This window comes from Colletotrichum abscissum (assembly GCF_030869225.1).
Source record: "Colletotrichum abscissum strain IMI 504890 chromosome Unknown Scaffold_5.1, whole genome shotgun sequence".
In the NCBI taxonomy this organism is placed as follows: domain Eukaryota; kingdom Fungi; phylum Ascomycota; class Sordariomycetes; order Glomerellales; family Glomerellaceae; genus Colletotrichum; species Colletotrichum abscissum.
The window spans coordinates 1,596,978-1,612,112 of NW_026850431.1; the positions used below are offsets into that span (position 1 = coordinate 1,596,978).

The 15,135-nt window shown below is 52.3% G+C and overlaps 3 protein-coding genes across 3 annotated transcripts; all 3 read left to right on the forward strand.

Annotated features, from left to right (window-relative positions):
* Window positions 1-3,728: 3,728 nt before the first annotated feature.
* CABS01_03029 (uncharacterized protein) lies at window positions 3,729-4,989 on the forward strand (the record flags this gene model as incomplete). Its single annotated transcript, XM_060536406.1, has 2 exons — window positions 3,729-3,962; window positions 4,057-4,989. The coding sequence occupies 2 exons, from the start codon at window positions 3,729-3,731 to the stop codon at window positions 4,987-4,989; spliced, it is 1,167 nt and encodes a 388-aa protein (XP_060394318.1).
* Window positions 4,990-7,345: 2,356 nt separating this feature from the next.
* On the forward strand, window positions 7,346-9,328 carry CABS01_03030 (FYVE zinc finger protein; the record flags this gene model as incomplete). Its single annotated transcript, XM_060536407.1, has 3 exons — window positions 7,346-8,241; window positions 8,291-8,681; window positions 8,735-9,328. 3 exons carry the CDS (start codon window positions 7,346-7,348, stop codon window positions 9,326-9,328), a joined length of 1,881 nt encoding a protein of 626 aa, XP_060394319.1.
* A 3,567-nt stretch (window positions 9,329-12,895) lies between these two features.
* Window positions 12,896-13,858, forward strand: CABS01_03031 (rare lipoprotein A; the record flags this gene model as incomplete). The annotated part of the gene is made up of 1 exon (XM_060536408.1): window positions 12,896-13,858. The coding sequence occupies one exon, from the start codon at window positions 12,896-12,898 to the stop codon at window positions 13,856-13,858; it is 963 nt and encodes a 320-aa protein (XP_060394320.1).
* Window positions 13,859-15,135: the final 1,277 nt, after the last annotated feature.

A 15,135-nucleotide genomic window follows, 5' to 3' on the forward strand; every position in this document is an offset into this window, starting at 1 on the left:
TTTGTTTTGTACTTCACGAAGAGGCGTCTAGAGGTAAAATGGCGGTCGGTTGTATACCCATGTATCAAAAAAGTTACCTGTCTGCGGCTTCTTTCCAAAGAAGGTGTCTTGCGCTTAAAGCCAAGGTTCTTGGAATCACATCAATCTATATTGCCTACAATACCAAAGATGTCTAGCCTTGCGCTAGCTGAATTACAATTATCGTCCCTTCTCATTTATGGTGTATTCGGTTGCTATCCGAACTAGAACATGGGCAATTAAGCTCACCACTTAGAGCTCAACTTTGGACGGCTAACGCAGCCCCCCCTACTGCGTAGAACAGACGGACGTTCCCTCTCCGACACGGTGGCCTTGAAACTCCTCTTCTCCCCATCGGACTGGCCCCACCATGTTGAAGTTCAGCATGGTTCAATACTGCATCCAGTCTGCAGAAAGACGGATGTCATATTCAATGTCTAGTGTTCAGTGTTCGAGGCCAGCAAGTTCAGCCACGAACTTGCAATCAATGGAATTGGATGTATTCGAGCATCAAAGACTCGGACACCTCCGTTTGGGGGCCAAGTCACGGTACTGCGGCATCGCGGCAAGATACAGGAGAGCGTAGGGGGACACATCCATCATTTCGGAAATACCGACCCAGAGATTGGCGTTAAGCAAAAATGCAAATGTCTTACACTGCCCCCTTTTTCCCCCGCCCTATAGGGCTCTTCTTAAAGAAGATGTATTATTACGCCTCGCGGGGCATCCGTACGGAGTACAGAAGACTCCAGAGTAAGGGTGAGGTTGTGTAAGGTATGTTTAGGTCAATCGCTCGCAGGGAATGGTTGACCGGCTTGCCTGCCGGTACGGGAGCGCTTCCGCAGCACGGAGTAGAATATAAAGCAACGCAGGGGAAACCTTTTGCTTTGGTCCTTTTACGGATACATAGTAAACCGACTTTATCCGTGCTTTTTTTTTTTTTTTTCAACTATTCTGGCCCGTACGGAGTACTGCGTAAGGTAATATGTACCTAGATCCCGGTCCCGGTTCAGCCCATATGCCGCGAGTCATAAGATACCGGGATACGGATCCTTTGGGTTCCCTAATCTGTGAAGGACTTGTGATGTATGCCACTCCTAAGGTAAGTGTAATCAATGAGGCAAGTCATCCCGCGGGACAAAGTGGATAAGACGTTCTACTGCGTACCTTAGATGATTGTGACGCGGGAAGATGGGGGGGGCTTCGGGGATATCCCAACCTCCATCGGCTCAGACATGAATGAAATTCGGAGAAGAGATTGAAAAGCGCGGAATTGTAGCGAAGATGTCGCGGCTAATGTGCGCGCTTGCTTGATTCGTTGATTGGTACGGGTCAGTAGTAAGTAGAGTCACTTTTTCTGTGTCGCAATTGAGTTTTTTCCCGGTAAAAGTTGACGTTTTGTGGCGTTGTATCTCGTACCTTGCCTTACGCTCTGTTTATTCTTTTTTTTTTTTAACCGTGCTTGGCAGGCATTTCCATGAGAGAATGCGAAACCGAGCCGGAGGGAAAGCATTCATTGGCTATTGTCATGATTCACATCCCTCCTCCCGTGCTTGTATTTCGGTATGTGTAGAAGGAGGGAGTTTCTTACCGAATGCATATTTCCCTGTCTCTCTGCCCAGGCCCCCAGGGAGTCGGGAGAAGGGAAGGGAAAGAAGAACCGTGGTTGAGACTCGCCTGGTATGAACAGTGAGATTATAGCAAACAGGACACCCATTGCTGGGTCTTGCTTGGTTCGATACCCGACCCGAACGTCATGGGGGCTGGGTGGTCATACGAATGGTACGGAGTACCCCGTAAGCAAACCAAAGATGCATGAGGTACGGATACTGCGCGCGCGCACGCACATTTGAATATCCGCACGTACCTGGGGCAAAACAAAATCCCAAAAGCTCAGAGCTCTCGACCTAGCTCGTACCTTTTCTCCCACCCCCCTGGCCGAACGACTGGGGCGAGCATAGACGGATGGGGTTTCTTCACTCCTTATCGAGTTCGGGAACGGGTTTGCAATTGCGGGATGCCGAAATTGTCTGATGCTGAGAACGGGGCTTGTGCGTGAAGAGTTTGCTGTTTTTTTAATATTGGGACTGAGCCGAGTGTTCCGTTCATTTCTTGAGACGAGGCTGTTCGCATAACTGAATAACAGAGAGAGATAGAGAGAGAGTGTGTGTGTGTTTGCGTGGGTGGGTGGTGTTGGTGAAGTAAATGCAGCGAGAGTGGTATCGGCTTAAGAATCTCAAACCTTTGATCACCCGCGCATTCGGATAGTATACATGCTTCAGATGAATGCTACTGCAAATGCACCCAAATCGATGGGTTTTGGGTCCCTCCTTGGCGATCTTTATTTTTGGAGGGGGTTGCATTCGCCAAGGGTTTGAACGGTACAGCTGTTTCGGAGCATTTACGTCGGGTAAAGTGTGTCGTAGAATACCAGAATACCTTATGTATAAGCCCCTTGTGGATGGGACTGCTTGGCTTGTGACTTGATGATACTCTACGTGATACGGCCCGCCCGACGTTCGGGTTCGGTTTGCACAGTTGACCTTGCTGCGCAACATCAAAAGTGCAGCTTGCTTTGCTAAGTCGACTTTGACGAGCTGAGTGACAAAACCTATGGCACTGAAGAAGTTGACACGTCTTTGAAAATAGAAATTACTTATATGGTAGGGGAAAATGTATCTCGTGCAATTGCAGGCGATAGCTTGGTCTTCTGCTGGTCAAAAAAAGAACAAAGGAAAAATAAAAGATCAGTCGGTGACGAGAAAATCCGAGAGTGCTGCGAAGCTTGATATTCGTTGAAGTTCCGAGAGGTAAGGTGGACAATCTCTGAGAGGCTTCAAAATTCAAAGATCGTGCTATACTCACCATGAGTTGCGTACAGACTATATTGTCCATCGTTATCGTCGGAATATCTAGTGGTTTTTACACATCCCGAGCCGAGCCGCCTACAGTGCTGCCGAAAATCATATTTAACAGTCCTACACTGCACAACAAGTACTGAGTCTTCAGACTCAGTAAGATCATGCCGAACACAATGCATCAGAAAGTCGAAGCCCACAAATTCAAGTAGGAAGCTGAGAGTTGGGTAATTCGGTTGGTGTTCTGATACGTACGCGGCCAATTCGGGGCGGGATCTCTCTGCATCTACGGAGTACCGAACAGATCCCGTACCGACCGTTACCTGCCAGCCGGGAGCGACGTCTCCACTTTTGACAGGACCACGTGGGGCCAGCGATAGGGATCCGGCCGCTGCGGAGTACTCCTCGTGGGGCCATCTCAGAGTGCCAGGGGGACCCTCCCCGGGCCGATCTAGGTAGTTTGTTGATTCGTGAAGGAAAGGGAAAAAAAAAAATGACGCCGTTCATTCCACCAAACGCGCGACTCCCGCCGTACAGCACCGGGGCACCGAACACCGACGACAAGTCCTCGGCTCAGCCTCACCAACGTCATCTTACCTTTTTCGAGGTTCGCAAAGGCTTTCCGTCTCAGCCTTCTTTGCTTGCACAACCGTTCCTGTTTTATGGAGCAGTACTCTGCAACATCGGCACAAACACTCATCTAGGGCTCTCTGACTGAGGATCTGTCTAGAGTTGCATGTGCAACAGGCTTCCCACTCGTTTGCGATCCGTGGCATCCGGTATATACCAACATCCCGCATCACGAAAGCCCAAATTCCTGCATTTGTCGCTTTCAAACCACCTATTCGCACGATGGAATCCTTATTCAGCGCCTCCATCGAGCCAAAAACGGCGGCGATCGTAGCTACGACCGTCGTCGCGACGCTTTCCTTCCTGTCCCTTGCGCGACTCGGTCTCTACCCAAATTGGGGCACTGCCATCCCTAACCCTCTCAAGACCAAGATTCCCACGCTCGCAAGCGATGAGGTCAAGAAGCTTCCCTACCACCCAGACTACTTTCCCGGCGCCCGTGATGTGGACACGCCTGTAAGATACCACCCCTTCGCCACCAGCTCACCATCTCCTCAAGATGCGCTCCCTAGTACCTTGCTAGGTGATTGACTAACACACACCCTCTCAGTACGGCTCCATCCGCGTCTACGAATGGGGCTCAACCACCGGGCCAAAAGTAGTTCTCATCCACGGCATCAGCACCTCCTGCATGACCCTCGGCCCCATCGCCCACGCCCTCGCCGCCCGCGGCTGCCGCGTCATGCTCTTCGACCTCTTTGGCCGCGGCTTCTCCGACGGCGTCGGCGACCTGCCCCACGACACACGCCTGTACACCACACAGGTCCTCCTCGCCCTCGCCTCCTCCCCGCTCGCCTGGTCCGGCACCGACGCCGTCCGCGTCGTGGGCTATTCCCTGGGCGGCGCCGTGGCCGCCTCGTTTGCGGCGTCGTTCCCGCATATGGTGGAGAGTCTCGTCCTGCTCGCGCCCGCGGGTCTCATTCGCGCAGAGAACTTTGGCGTGCTGGCGCAGGTTACGTTCCAGTCTGGTCTTGTGCCCGAGCGTATTCTTGCAGCTGTTACGAGGAAGAGGTTGCAGAAGCCGTTGGCGAGTAAGCGATCTAATGCTGTCGAGGATGAGGAAGATCCGGTTGAGAAGGTCGTCGACGTCGCGGCCGCGGAGGTGTCTGGACCCCACGGTGGCAGCGCAGAGGATCAGAAGGTTGAGCGAAAAGTGCGGGAGTACGTCCCCTGGATGGTCGCGCACCACGAGGGTTTCGTCAAGGCGTTCATGTCGTGCGTGCGATGGGCGCCGCTTACGGGCCAGCACGAGACGTGGCGGGTTCTAGGTCAGAGGAAGAAGGGGACCACGGCGGTGTTTATTGGAAAGACGGACGAGGTTATTGATGTTGACCACTATGCCAAGGATGGGTTGCCGTTATTAGGCGGCGAGGAAAATGTGACGTGGAAGGTCCTTCCTGGGGGTCACGACTTTGTCATGACCAAGACGGAATATATTATGCGCGAGTTGGATGCATTCTGGGGTTTGAAGGTGCAGTCGTGAAGATGGGTTTTAGGGGAAGGGGGGAATGTGAACATGACGGCTAGGGAGCCATAGACGAAGATGGGTGCGGACAGATCATGAGACGCGTTACTGATAGACTCCTAGAAACGATACCATTGGTTGCTTTTATTCTTGGGTGACACTGTCTAGTAGCAGCGTCCATCTTCAATCTTTGACTTCCAATCTATGCTGAAGTGCTGATTTTGTGTAAACATGGACAGTACAAGGATAACGTATTACTTGCCTGCAAGTGTCTCCATCCATTGGCTAACTGATAGCATGGTGAAGTCTATGAGATGGTTCTATTGAGCTTATTGATATCCTTCCGCATGGAATCATGTAGAGAAGCCAAACTGGCTTAACTTCAGCAGCTAGGTTGAGAAGAATATGCAATGAGACGTACACATGTTTGGATATTGACTGGAATCTGCCGCGGGTATACCCGTTCTGCCCATCTAGATATGCTATAGACTTTCCACCTCACAGTGTGTCAGTAGACGGGTGTGGGATCTGTACTGTTTCGATGATGATGTAGAAAGTGTCGCGCTTGTGGGTACACCCTGAACATCACCCGCAGCTGCACAATATAAGATGGGCACATCTCTGTCTCCTTGATGCTTCGATATTTTGAGTTCGCATCGTTGCCCTGTTGGTATAAGTAGAAAATCTACTCAAGTTGGGAACTTCCCACGAAGCCAGGATGTTCATCGTTCAAGTGATAGGACATATACACCCTGTTAATATAAGTGTATTGATAAGAAGAAATAACACAAAAGCCCAGCACAGTATTCGGGCCACTTGAACCAATCCTGTGCTTATGAAAAATCCGTTCTTTTCCATCCATATTTAACCACTCAGCTACGTGGCTCCGGGGAGTACTATTGACCCCTAAGGATTTCTCGTTCCTTCTAACCAATGACCTACTTATATACCACCTAGCCTAGAGAATACATAGAGAAAATCAACAAAAAAGCTCGGGCGTTGGTTCGAACCCTATCCCTACGAAAAATCAGCGTCCCAGTTTCTTCATCACCCGTTTAACCACCAGGCTACGTGGCCCCAGCAAGTTTGCACTGTACCGGGGAGACACTTCTTCCTTCGAGTTTGTGTCCTATATACCCTCTAACCCATCTGTGTCGTGGCTCTCACTGGTTCCAATCAGTATTACGCCCCGAAACGGTCATTCCGCTGCCTCCTTACCTTGGGTAGGCAGCCACGGAGCTTCAATGAAACCTCAGATACTCCGTCGCCTCTCCTTCCATCCGGTCGATCATTGGCAGATTGATACCCATTTCATTCGGTAATTCACTCCCAAACTAAGAAATACTGTAGCCGCTAACCAGAACGCCTTTGAAATATCATATGGATGTTGCTCATCCTTCAGTAAGATAGAGTGAAGGTTCGACATAAGGAACACGATAAGTGTAGACTTCTGTCGATTAGCCAAACCCAACGCCATGAGCTGGCACGATCAATCGTTCGCTTCAAACAGTCATTCTCACACCACTGCCCATACTTGATTACGAACACAAGATAGACGTGAATATTGGGTTAGAAAAAACAAGCTTGGTATCACTAGCTTTGCGCTATCAACGGTTTCTGCAAGCAGGCGCATAAGCTCTAGGAGGCCCGCGATATTGAGAATACGCGCTCTTGTCTCAAAAGTCTTCAACCTCGGATGACGCTCTGTCATGTCCAAGATATAAGATACAACGGCATCAAAAGCGTATGAAGTAGTAAAAAGTATTGCGCTACTGAAGATGGAACGCAACGGTTGAATGTTAATGGAGTTGGGAATTAGCTAAGCTGGGAGACCCCAGCCACGGTGGCGATCCCTGCTTGCCTGGAATGGCAACAATGGGTCGTTCCCCGCGCCACATATCAGAGCTGGCGCCAATCGCGCGATAAGACGGGGAAAATGGTCTAGGCCGCGATAAGCCTCCAACCGTGGACCTCCCTACCAGGGCGGCTCCAAGAGGTGCATGTGCTCATGCTCGTGTGCCTCGACTTGCCCCTCCAAATATTCCTGTTCCATCCATCACCTAGGAGGTTCCTGCATATTCTGCATAGTAATCGCCTCGCCGACGACAAAAACCGAGGCGCAAATGCACCCGACCGCCGTTGATTAACTGAGTTCAAGTAACATTCGACCCCACCATCTCGGATATTGACTCTTGTTTCGTCATGCTGACTTATCACTGGCCAACAGCCTGACTGTCGTTTGTCCACGACTCGCTCGCGACAGTGACTGATTGATGCGGAACGTATAACGACTAGCTTCATCTCGAGACAAAAGAACAACCACCGCGACCGTACACACCGATAGAGTCGCCGGAGACGATGCAAACGATCTAAGATGGCGAGCTCAGATGGTGGAGCTGCTCCAGCTTCCCTCGACGATCATCACCGCCTGCTCGACGATGCAGGAGAATCAATATCGGGCAGCTCCCACATCGGGAGTGATGCTTCAGACGACTCTTCCGAACGGGGGCAATGTCGCTGGCGGACGTCTCGCTACCACGATATGGAATGCTCTCGCTTCTTCGACTGTCCTACCCATGTAGTCGAGAGGCATCTCTCTGACGACGAGGCCGACGACAGTGAGGCTGAGGAGGAGCCCGCAGTGCAGCATCAGACGGGCGACGATAGGGCTGAAAGTTCATCAAGCGCGAGGCTACTTACCGTTGATTCTCCTGTGCCTGAAGAAACTCCAGAGCCGACCCCAGCACCAAGCTTTGCGCCCGGGCCCGAGGAGACGAATACGGGGCAACCAAGAGAACCAGTAGATTCAGCACAGGCAACCTCAGCACGGGATACTGAAGGGCCTGATGAGTCTCAGGATCCCGAGGAAGCCGCACCTGCACCACCAACACCTTTAAGCTCTCGACTTTCAGAGACTTCTCAACCTCTCCCACCGACTGCAACGCCTGCAACGCCGACCGGAGAGTTCGTCCCACCGGAAAGATCATCGAGCTTGGTTACATCGCAAGCGGCAAACACATCGTCACACGATTCACCCCTACGCCCAGCTCTGATATCCAGCCGATCTCACGAAACCCCGCCTCCGCCGCCACCCAGACGGGCGAGTTCTTCGACTGCTATTCAGCCTCCTTTGCGCGGTCAACAAGGATTTGGGGAGAGAAGTGGTCCTCCCGAGTTTGTCGTCCCACGTTGGCAACCGGACGCAGAGGTTGTTCTTTGTCCGATTTGCAACGTACAATTTAGCATATTCGTCAGGAAACATCATTGCAGGTATGTAGAAGTTGAGGGGCTGTGTGACGTAGTTGCTAACAAATTGCAGGAAATGTGGAAGAGTCGTCTGTAACGCCTGTTCGCCTCACAGAATCACCATTCCTTACCAGTACATTGTTCAAGCGCCAGGACAACCGCGATTGGCCGCCCAGAGATACCCGTCTTCCCTCATCAGTGGTGAGGGAGGATATGCAGATTTCAGCAGCCTTGGTGGAGGAGAGCGCGTTCGTCTATGCAACCCATGCGTCCCAGACCCAAACACCACACCGCCGCAGCAGCCACTTGGCTCGCCTTCTCAATTGTCTCCTCGAGGATCGCATTATAGATCGCAAAGCAGCATCAGCACAATGTCCAGCAACGCGCCCGCTCCCTCGCGGTTCTCCGGCTACTTCACGTCGAGCCCCTCCCCGGAGACCTATGCCAGGTCTAGAAGCATTACGGTAAGAGTTAATCCAGGTCCACATTCAATTCATACGCATGCTAACTGGCGCAGCACTCCGGCTCCGGCGGGCCCTCGAGCTCTCGCGGACATTACCAGTCCACTGGAAGTCGGATCATGGCAGGGACTCCGCCGACGTACTACCCGTCCTCATCTTCCGGCTACCCAGGCTCATCCCGCTATCGATCCATGCTGGATGTTGGTCCATCGTCGTCCTCGTCGGCGCACTACAATCGTGCGCTGCCGCCGCCGCCGCCCCAAATAGCCGAGGAAGACGAATGCCCGGTCTGCCATCGCGAACTGCCCTCTCGCACCCTCCCCAACTTTGAGCAGCTGCGAGAGACTCACATTAACACCTGCATCACTTCACACAGCGCTTACGGCGGTACACCGACGGGAGAGACCCCTCCAGTCGGAACGCCACCACCCTTGGCGGTTCGTCGGACTGGTATGTTCCCTTATGTTGCCACAGAAAAGGACTGTGTGGACTCGGCCGAGTGCACCATCTGCCTAGAGGAATTCGAGGTGGGCGTTCCCATGGCGCGTCTGGAGTGCCTCTGCCGTTTCCATCGATCCTGTATCTCAGCTTGGTTCATCAACCATCCTGGACGGTGCCCAGTCCATCAGCATGATAGTTTTGGCTATTGATACCTCGTGTCGTCGGTTCGTTACTTCTCCTCTCGCAGGCTCTGATCTTCCGGCGTTTCGGTTTGCATAGGAGCCGTTCAGTTTAACCCAGTCTTTCCTTTTAACGATGCTTGCTTTCTCTCGTTTTGTTTTGACTACCAGAATCCCATCTCACCATTGTCCGCCGCAACAACGCTATGGGAACAGATAACATGAGTTGAGGCCGGGAAGCGGTCGTCGCCGTCAGCGGATGTGAGTATTTAGAATGGTCGGGACTGATTTGCTTTCGTTTTTGCGGACTGGATGGCCTCATGGTGCCTTGCTAGTTTTTTTTTTTTTTCATATATACATGTCAGCCAGTGTGCCAGGGTATAATACTTTTGCCAGTAAATACTTCTGAAGCGAAACGGAGGAGGGAGAGGAGGGGAGGCGGCGTGTCGTTGCGCAGAGTCACACTCTCTCACTCCCCTCGATGGAGATACCAGCCACTCAGATTAGATAGATATGTTAGGTTTACTTCTAATAATGAGATGCCATGCTCACTTGTGGAGATTTGGCCCGCCCAGGTACATTCAATTCTCGAGTTTCTCCCCAACTCGTGTCGCCTGCATTATCCAAAGGAGGGCATTGATTCTGTCACCCGAGTGCGCGCCCCGTCTTGATTATTGGACCCTGTACCTATGTACGGCTGTTTGTACGTTCACGCCCAGATGGCTGGTTGACGGAATGATCTGCCGCTCATATCGAGTTTCTCTCGATTCCTCTACTACGCCGCTATCGTTCCCTTTAGTGTTGCCTCTGCTGTTTCCCTTATCAGTACGATAGCTACTTTTCTTACTTCACGGAGTATACCGTCTATATAATGTACTTGAAATATCGTAGTACAATGGGAGTAAGGACAGTAGTGATGACGAAAACAGCGATAGGAGAAAGGACTACCGTATTGACCGGCACATCGACTTCGTCACCCACTTTGTCGCCCTCCCATTCAAAACCCAGTGCCTGACTGTGGTCGTTTCACTCTAATAGAGGAGTCGTAGTTTTCGTGGGGATTCAAGGGGACAAACACAAGGCGCGTTTATATGTTGTAAGACACTCTTCTAAGGTAACGGCAACCCACTTGTATCACTACCACCGTGGGACCGTCACAGGTCCGTCCGGCAGGCAAGCGGACGGAGTCTGGATACCTACCTACTCCAAGGGTAAGCGACGTACGTCACTTGTCTCTGTAACGGCGTCTTTGTGGCCTCGTTTCGACGTGGTACGTTTCGACCGTTCTTCCTAGTGTACTCGACGTCAAACCACGTTTTGAGCAGAGTGATATTCGTTTGACGGCCCCTCCCCTCCGTAAACCCCCCCCTTACGCCTCCTTCCCGTCAAGAGTCAAGACACGGGAAGGCCACTGCGATAGGTAGGTAACCTCGCGGCTCGCGCCATTGATGTTCTGAGACCACAGTCTAGAGGAAAATTTTGGATATTCTTCGTATTTAGGATCCGGATGAGGATCCGTACATCATAGGCAGTGCTGGATAGGTAGGGTAGGTAGCTGGCCAAGACGCGGGAACATTCCATCTCTAGGACGAGGGTGTTGGAAAAAGGGGGGGAGCCTCGAGGAGGGGGAGGAGAGGATCTAGAACATGCCAGGGCAGCACGATCGTCCAAAAAAACAAGATCCCTGCTGCGAGTCTCCGGGGGGTTTCCACTGGGCATATCCATGCTCCACAGCCTCCACCCTGGCCGACTGGCCCGACCTTGCCGAGGAGGAGGAGGAGGAGGAGGAAGAGAAGTAGTTGATACTGTGTATGCTGGATCCTTAAAGCCTCTCTTTGAAGATAGGTCGGGGAACATCTCTTTGGGAAAACGAAGATTATGAATCAGCCTGGACAAAGGTGACAGAGAGAGAGGGGGGGGGGGGAGAGATAGGAAAGTCTGTAAGTTTAGGGACCAGCAAGGACCAACCAGGTCTATCAATGATGAATCAATTACACACGTCGCCGACCTGCATTCACCCACCGGAATCCCGATAATGAGCTTATTTCTTTTCTCCAATCTGTCGAGTGAAATTTTCTGCTCAGTCTCCGAGTTTCTCATTTGCTTTAAACTCGCCGACTGGTAAATTGCTGCCCCAGCTTTTTTTTTTTTTTTGGTTCTAGTTGTGTACTCCGTACGGATTACCCAACGGTCAAACGTCCCGAGCAGGAAAAACAACTCACCTGCGTTCTTAATTTCTCGTGGCGAGGGGTAGTCGCTGCTTACGGGCATTTATATGCGCGCAGTACGGATACACCTCACGCAAGTTGGTATCCGTAGGATGGCAGTGTAAAACCGTGTCAGAGGCATAAAACCCTAGAAATGACAGAAATGACTCTGCGTCACTGGACAGTGCAGCAAGACTGGAATGATTAGATGAACGCGACCAACACTTTCCGTACCAGAAACCTACTTTGTAAGGATATACAATGTTTCATGAAACTCAGTTGTCCGTAACCTACGACCCCACCCCTCCTTATACGTTCATCGGATTATTGTCAAGATGCGGGAAGGAAAAGGAAAGAAAAAGGAGGGGCCGGGTAGGTTGTTTGGGGTAGATGGTGATTCGGGGAGGGAGGCTATATCATGAGCGGTATTATGGCACGCCATATGCTTGAAGTTGAGCATGTCTAACGTCAGTTCAAGCCCATTCTTGACACATTCTTGACAGAAGGGGAATCGGGGTGCAGCTTTCAGCCCTAGCCTGGTGTCACCGAGCCCCTCTGATCGTCCACATCCCTCGAGGGAAAGTCGAGACTGTCATCGAGTTGGGGCTCTTGGCGTTAATCCGTTTCGTCTTGATGCTGTTTTCACAGCATTGTTTCGCGCGCAAGAACGCCGCCGGCTGGCTCTGGCCCTCGTGGTCCGGTCCCTCAGCGCAGGTTCCCACCCCCGCTGGATATCCTGGTTTCAACCCCCCGTCAATTTTAGATGACGATGGAGCCACGCTCTCGCCACGGAGCAGCGCGCATGCCTGCCCACGGCACCACGGCGCCGGGAGCATAGAGGAGTGGTTCCTCTTTTTGCGTTCTGGACTGCATTGTTTGGTCCGCACGTCCGCCCTGAGGAGCGAGGATGAACCCCCATGAGGCAGGTTGGTAAGGTAGGACCGTAGGATGGACGGCGGCGGCGGCACAGTAGGAGGAAAACTCTCTCGCGCGCGTTGTTTTTTCCTTCCCGTTGGTGGCGCTTGTCCTTCTTCCGTCCCTCTGCAGGATCGAGTAAGATTAAATCAAAATAATACCGGTGTTATGGTTGCCTGCCCTCCTGCTCTAGGCTCTTCCCTCAAAAGGATTGCCATATCCTGCCATGTAGGTGTGAAGTCTTTCCTTGACCCTTTCTCTCTCTATCCACGCTGGTCTGGAACTCTTGCTGCACCCCTTTGAGGTCCGACATTCCTTCACTTGTTGATATTGCCGACTGCTATTCTGTCATTGTCCAAAGAAAAGACACCGAGCTTGTCTCTGTCCGAATTGAATCTGCATCTGATCAGTAGTTCCTCCTTGGCTAGGAACCTCACCGTAACACATCGTTATCACGTCCATCGTCTTCGACACAATGAAGCAATCCATTCTCTTGTTGGCCGCCTCGGCCGCTCACATGGCCTTCGCCAAGCCCGTCAAGTCCTGCTCAGCCAAGCCGCGTAGCACCACCGTCCTCACCTTCTACGTCACCCCGACCTACGGAGGCCCGACCATGACCCCCATCCCGACGGCGCCGGTCGTGCAACCTACTCCCGTCGAACCCCCCGTCGAGAGCTCCGTCGAAAGCTCCGCCCCCGTCGAGACTCCCGTTCAGATGCCATCGGTCATCGCAACGACCGCATCGGCCTCGGCTACCGTGGTGGAGCAGGCTGCCCCATCGTCGAGCAGCAGCAGTGCCAGCACCCCGGCCTCATCCTCGACGCCGATCGGCAGTGGTGGAACCAAGCAGGGCAAGTCGACCTTTTACGGCGGTAACACCTCTGGCGGCATGTGCTCCTTCTCGACCTATACCATCCCCTCCGGCCTCTACGGCACTGCCTTCTCCGGCCAGGCTTGGGATTCTGCCGCTCACTGCGGTGCTTGCGTCAAGGTCACTGGACCCAATGGCAACAGCATCACAGCCATGGTTGTAGACCAGTGCCCCGAGTGCGACGAGGGCCACCTCGATCTGTTCCAGGATGCCTTCACGCAGCTCGGAACCGTCTCCGAGGGCATCATTTCGACTTCGTACGAGTTTGTTGAGTGCGGTATCACTTCGCCGATCAAGCTCCACAACAAGACTGGCACTTCTGCCAACTGGTTCTCCATGCAAGTGCTGAACCACAACGAGCCCGTGGCGAAGCTCGAAGTCAGCACGGATGGCGGAAGCACTTGGCAGGCGACCAACCGCCAGCCGTACAACTTTTTCGAGAACTCGAGCGGTTTCGGAACCGAGACCGTCGACGTTCGCGTCACGAGCGAGTCGGGAAAGACTATCACTGTCAACAGCGTCAGCGTCGCCGCCGATTCCGAAAAGGAGGCGTCATCCAACTTCTAAGTCGTGAGCATGATAGTCTCATGAGCTCGGACATTGGAAGTATGGCTGTCGTCTGAGGACGAGCGCGGTTCAGAGATTTTTGTTTCCCTGGCCTGGGCGTCTGTTGCTCTGGATTGTCGTCTGCATATGAGCCTATTGTGGCACCGTGTGCTTTGCATGCTGCAGGGACAGAATGCATCGATCGCGATTCGCCTTGGTCGATAGCCCTTCATTGTTTGAGCGAACTCTTCATTTCTCTTTTCTCTTCAATGCCCGCACTGGGCCTTTCTTTCTTTCATGTGAAGACGACTTGGGGTTAGACAGCATGGTTTGGGACCGGAAAATGGCTCGGGGCTAGCCTAGAACTTCCCACTTATGAATTGGTTTTTTGAGCAAGCTCAAAGCGCCTAGTTGGTTTGCGTAGCATTTACGTGGACAGTGTAGCAATAGTTCTCTTCAGATGATCTCAATCTTACCGTCGACGAACGGCATCTTTCCTCATTGCAGAATCGGAAACTCGATGCGTGCGAGTGAATACGTCTGCGTGGTGTCTGGTAGAAGGAAGCCTTGGCTCGTGGGTGCATGATTCGTTTCGCGCATGTACGCGTGGATAAAGTCGTGCTGTTGTTAGCGTCCGACCTTGGGTGATGACCGTGATGTGCAAGTCTAAGTTCAACGATGCCGGCATGTTAGATTACCGGTAGAGATCGCCAGGAACTGAGCCTGTCTTGGAAATAGCTGAGACCAATCAACAATGCTTGCAGAGCGGGTTAGCTCGATCAATACGCAGTACAGATCTCCTTTCCTCCTAGTCTCTGCTGTTCTGAATCTCTGACTCTCGCGTTATCGGCAATCGTAGTCCGTAGTCCGTAGAGTTTCTAATCCACAAATCAGGAAATGAAGGATGCCTCAAAAGTGAAAACGCGTTCTTTCGAGGTGAGGCTAGCGGCTGGTACCTGCCAAGACGGCGGCGAAACTGTCTTAGTCTTAAATTCCCTAGGCAGGAACATGGCGCGATGAATGGACAGATGCTGCTGGTGCACGTTGCGACAAGCTCTGTGTTACTCAACGGCGAGGCTGTACGCCATGGCTAACTTGGTTGAGCTTGCGCAGCTCGCATTTGACTGGTTTCCAACTCCCCTTTCTTTGTAGGAATCGCTGGGAAATGAATTGTACCACGGCATGTTTCGCATCGTTGTAACGGCAAAAGACACTGGCCATGGAGAGGTGAAATGAGCATTCGTCAGATCGTGGGCAGCAATACCTAGTTGGCGACGGACCACCGAGTTTAGTGTATC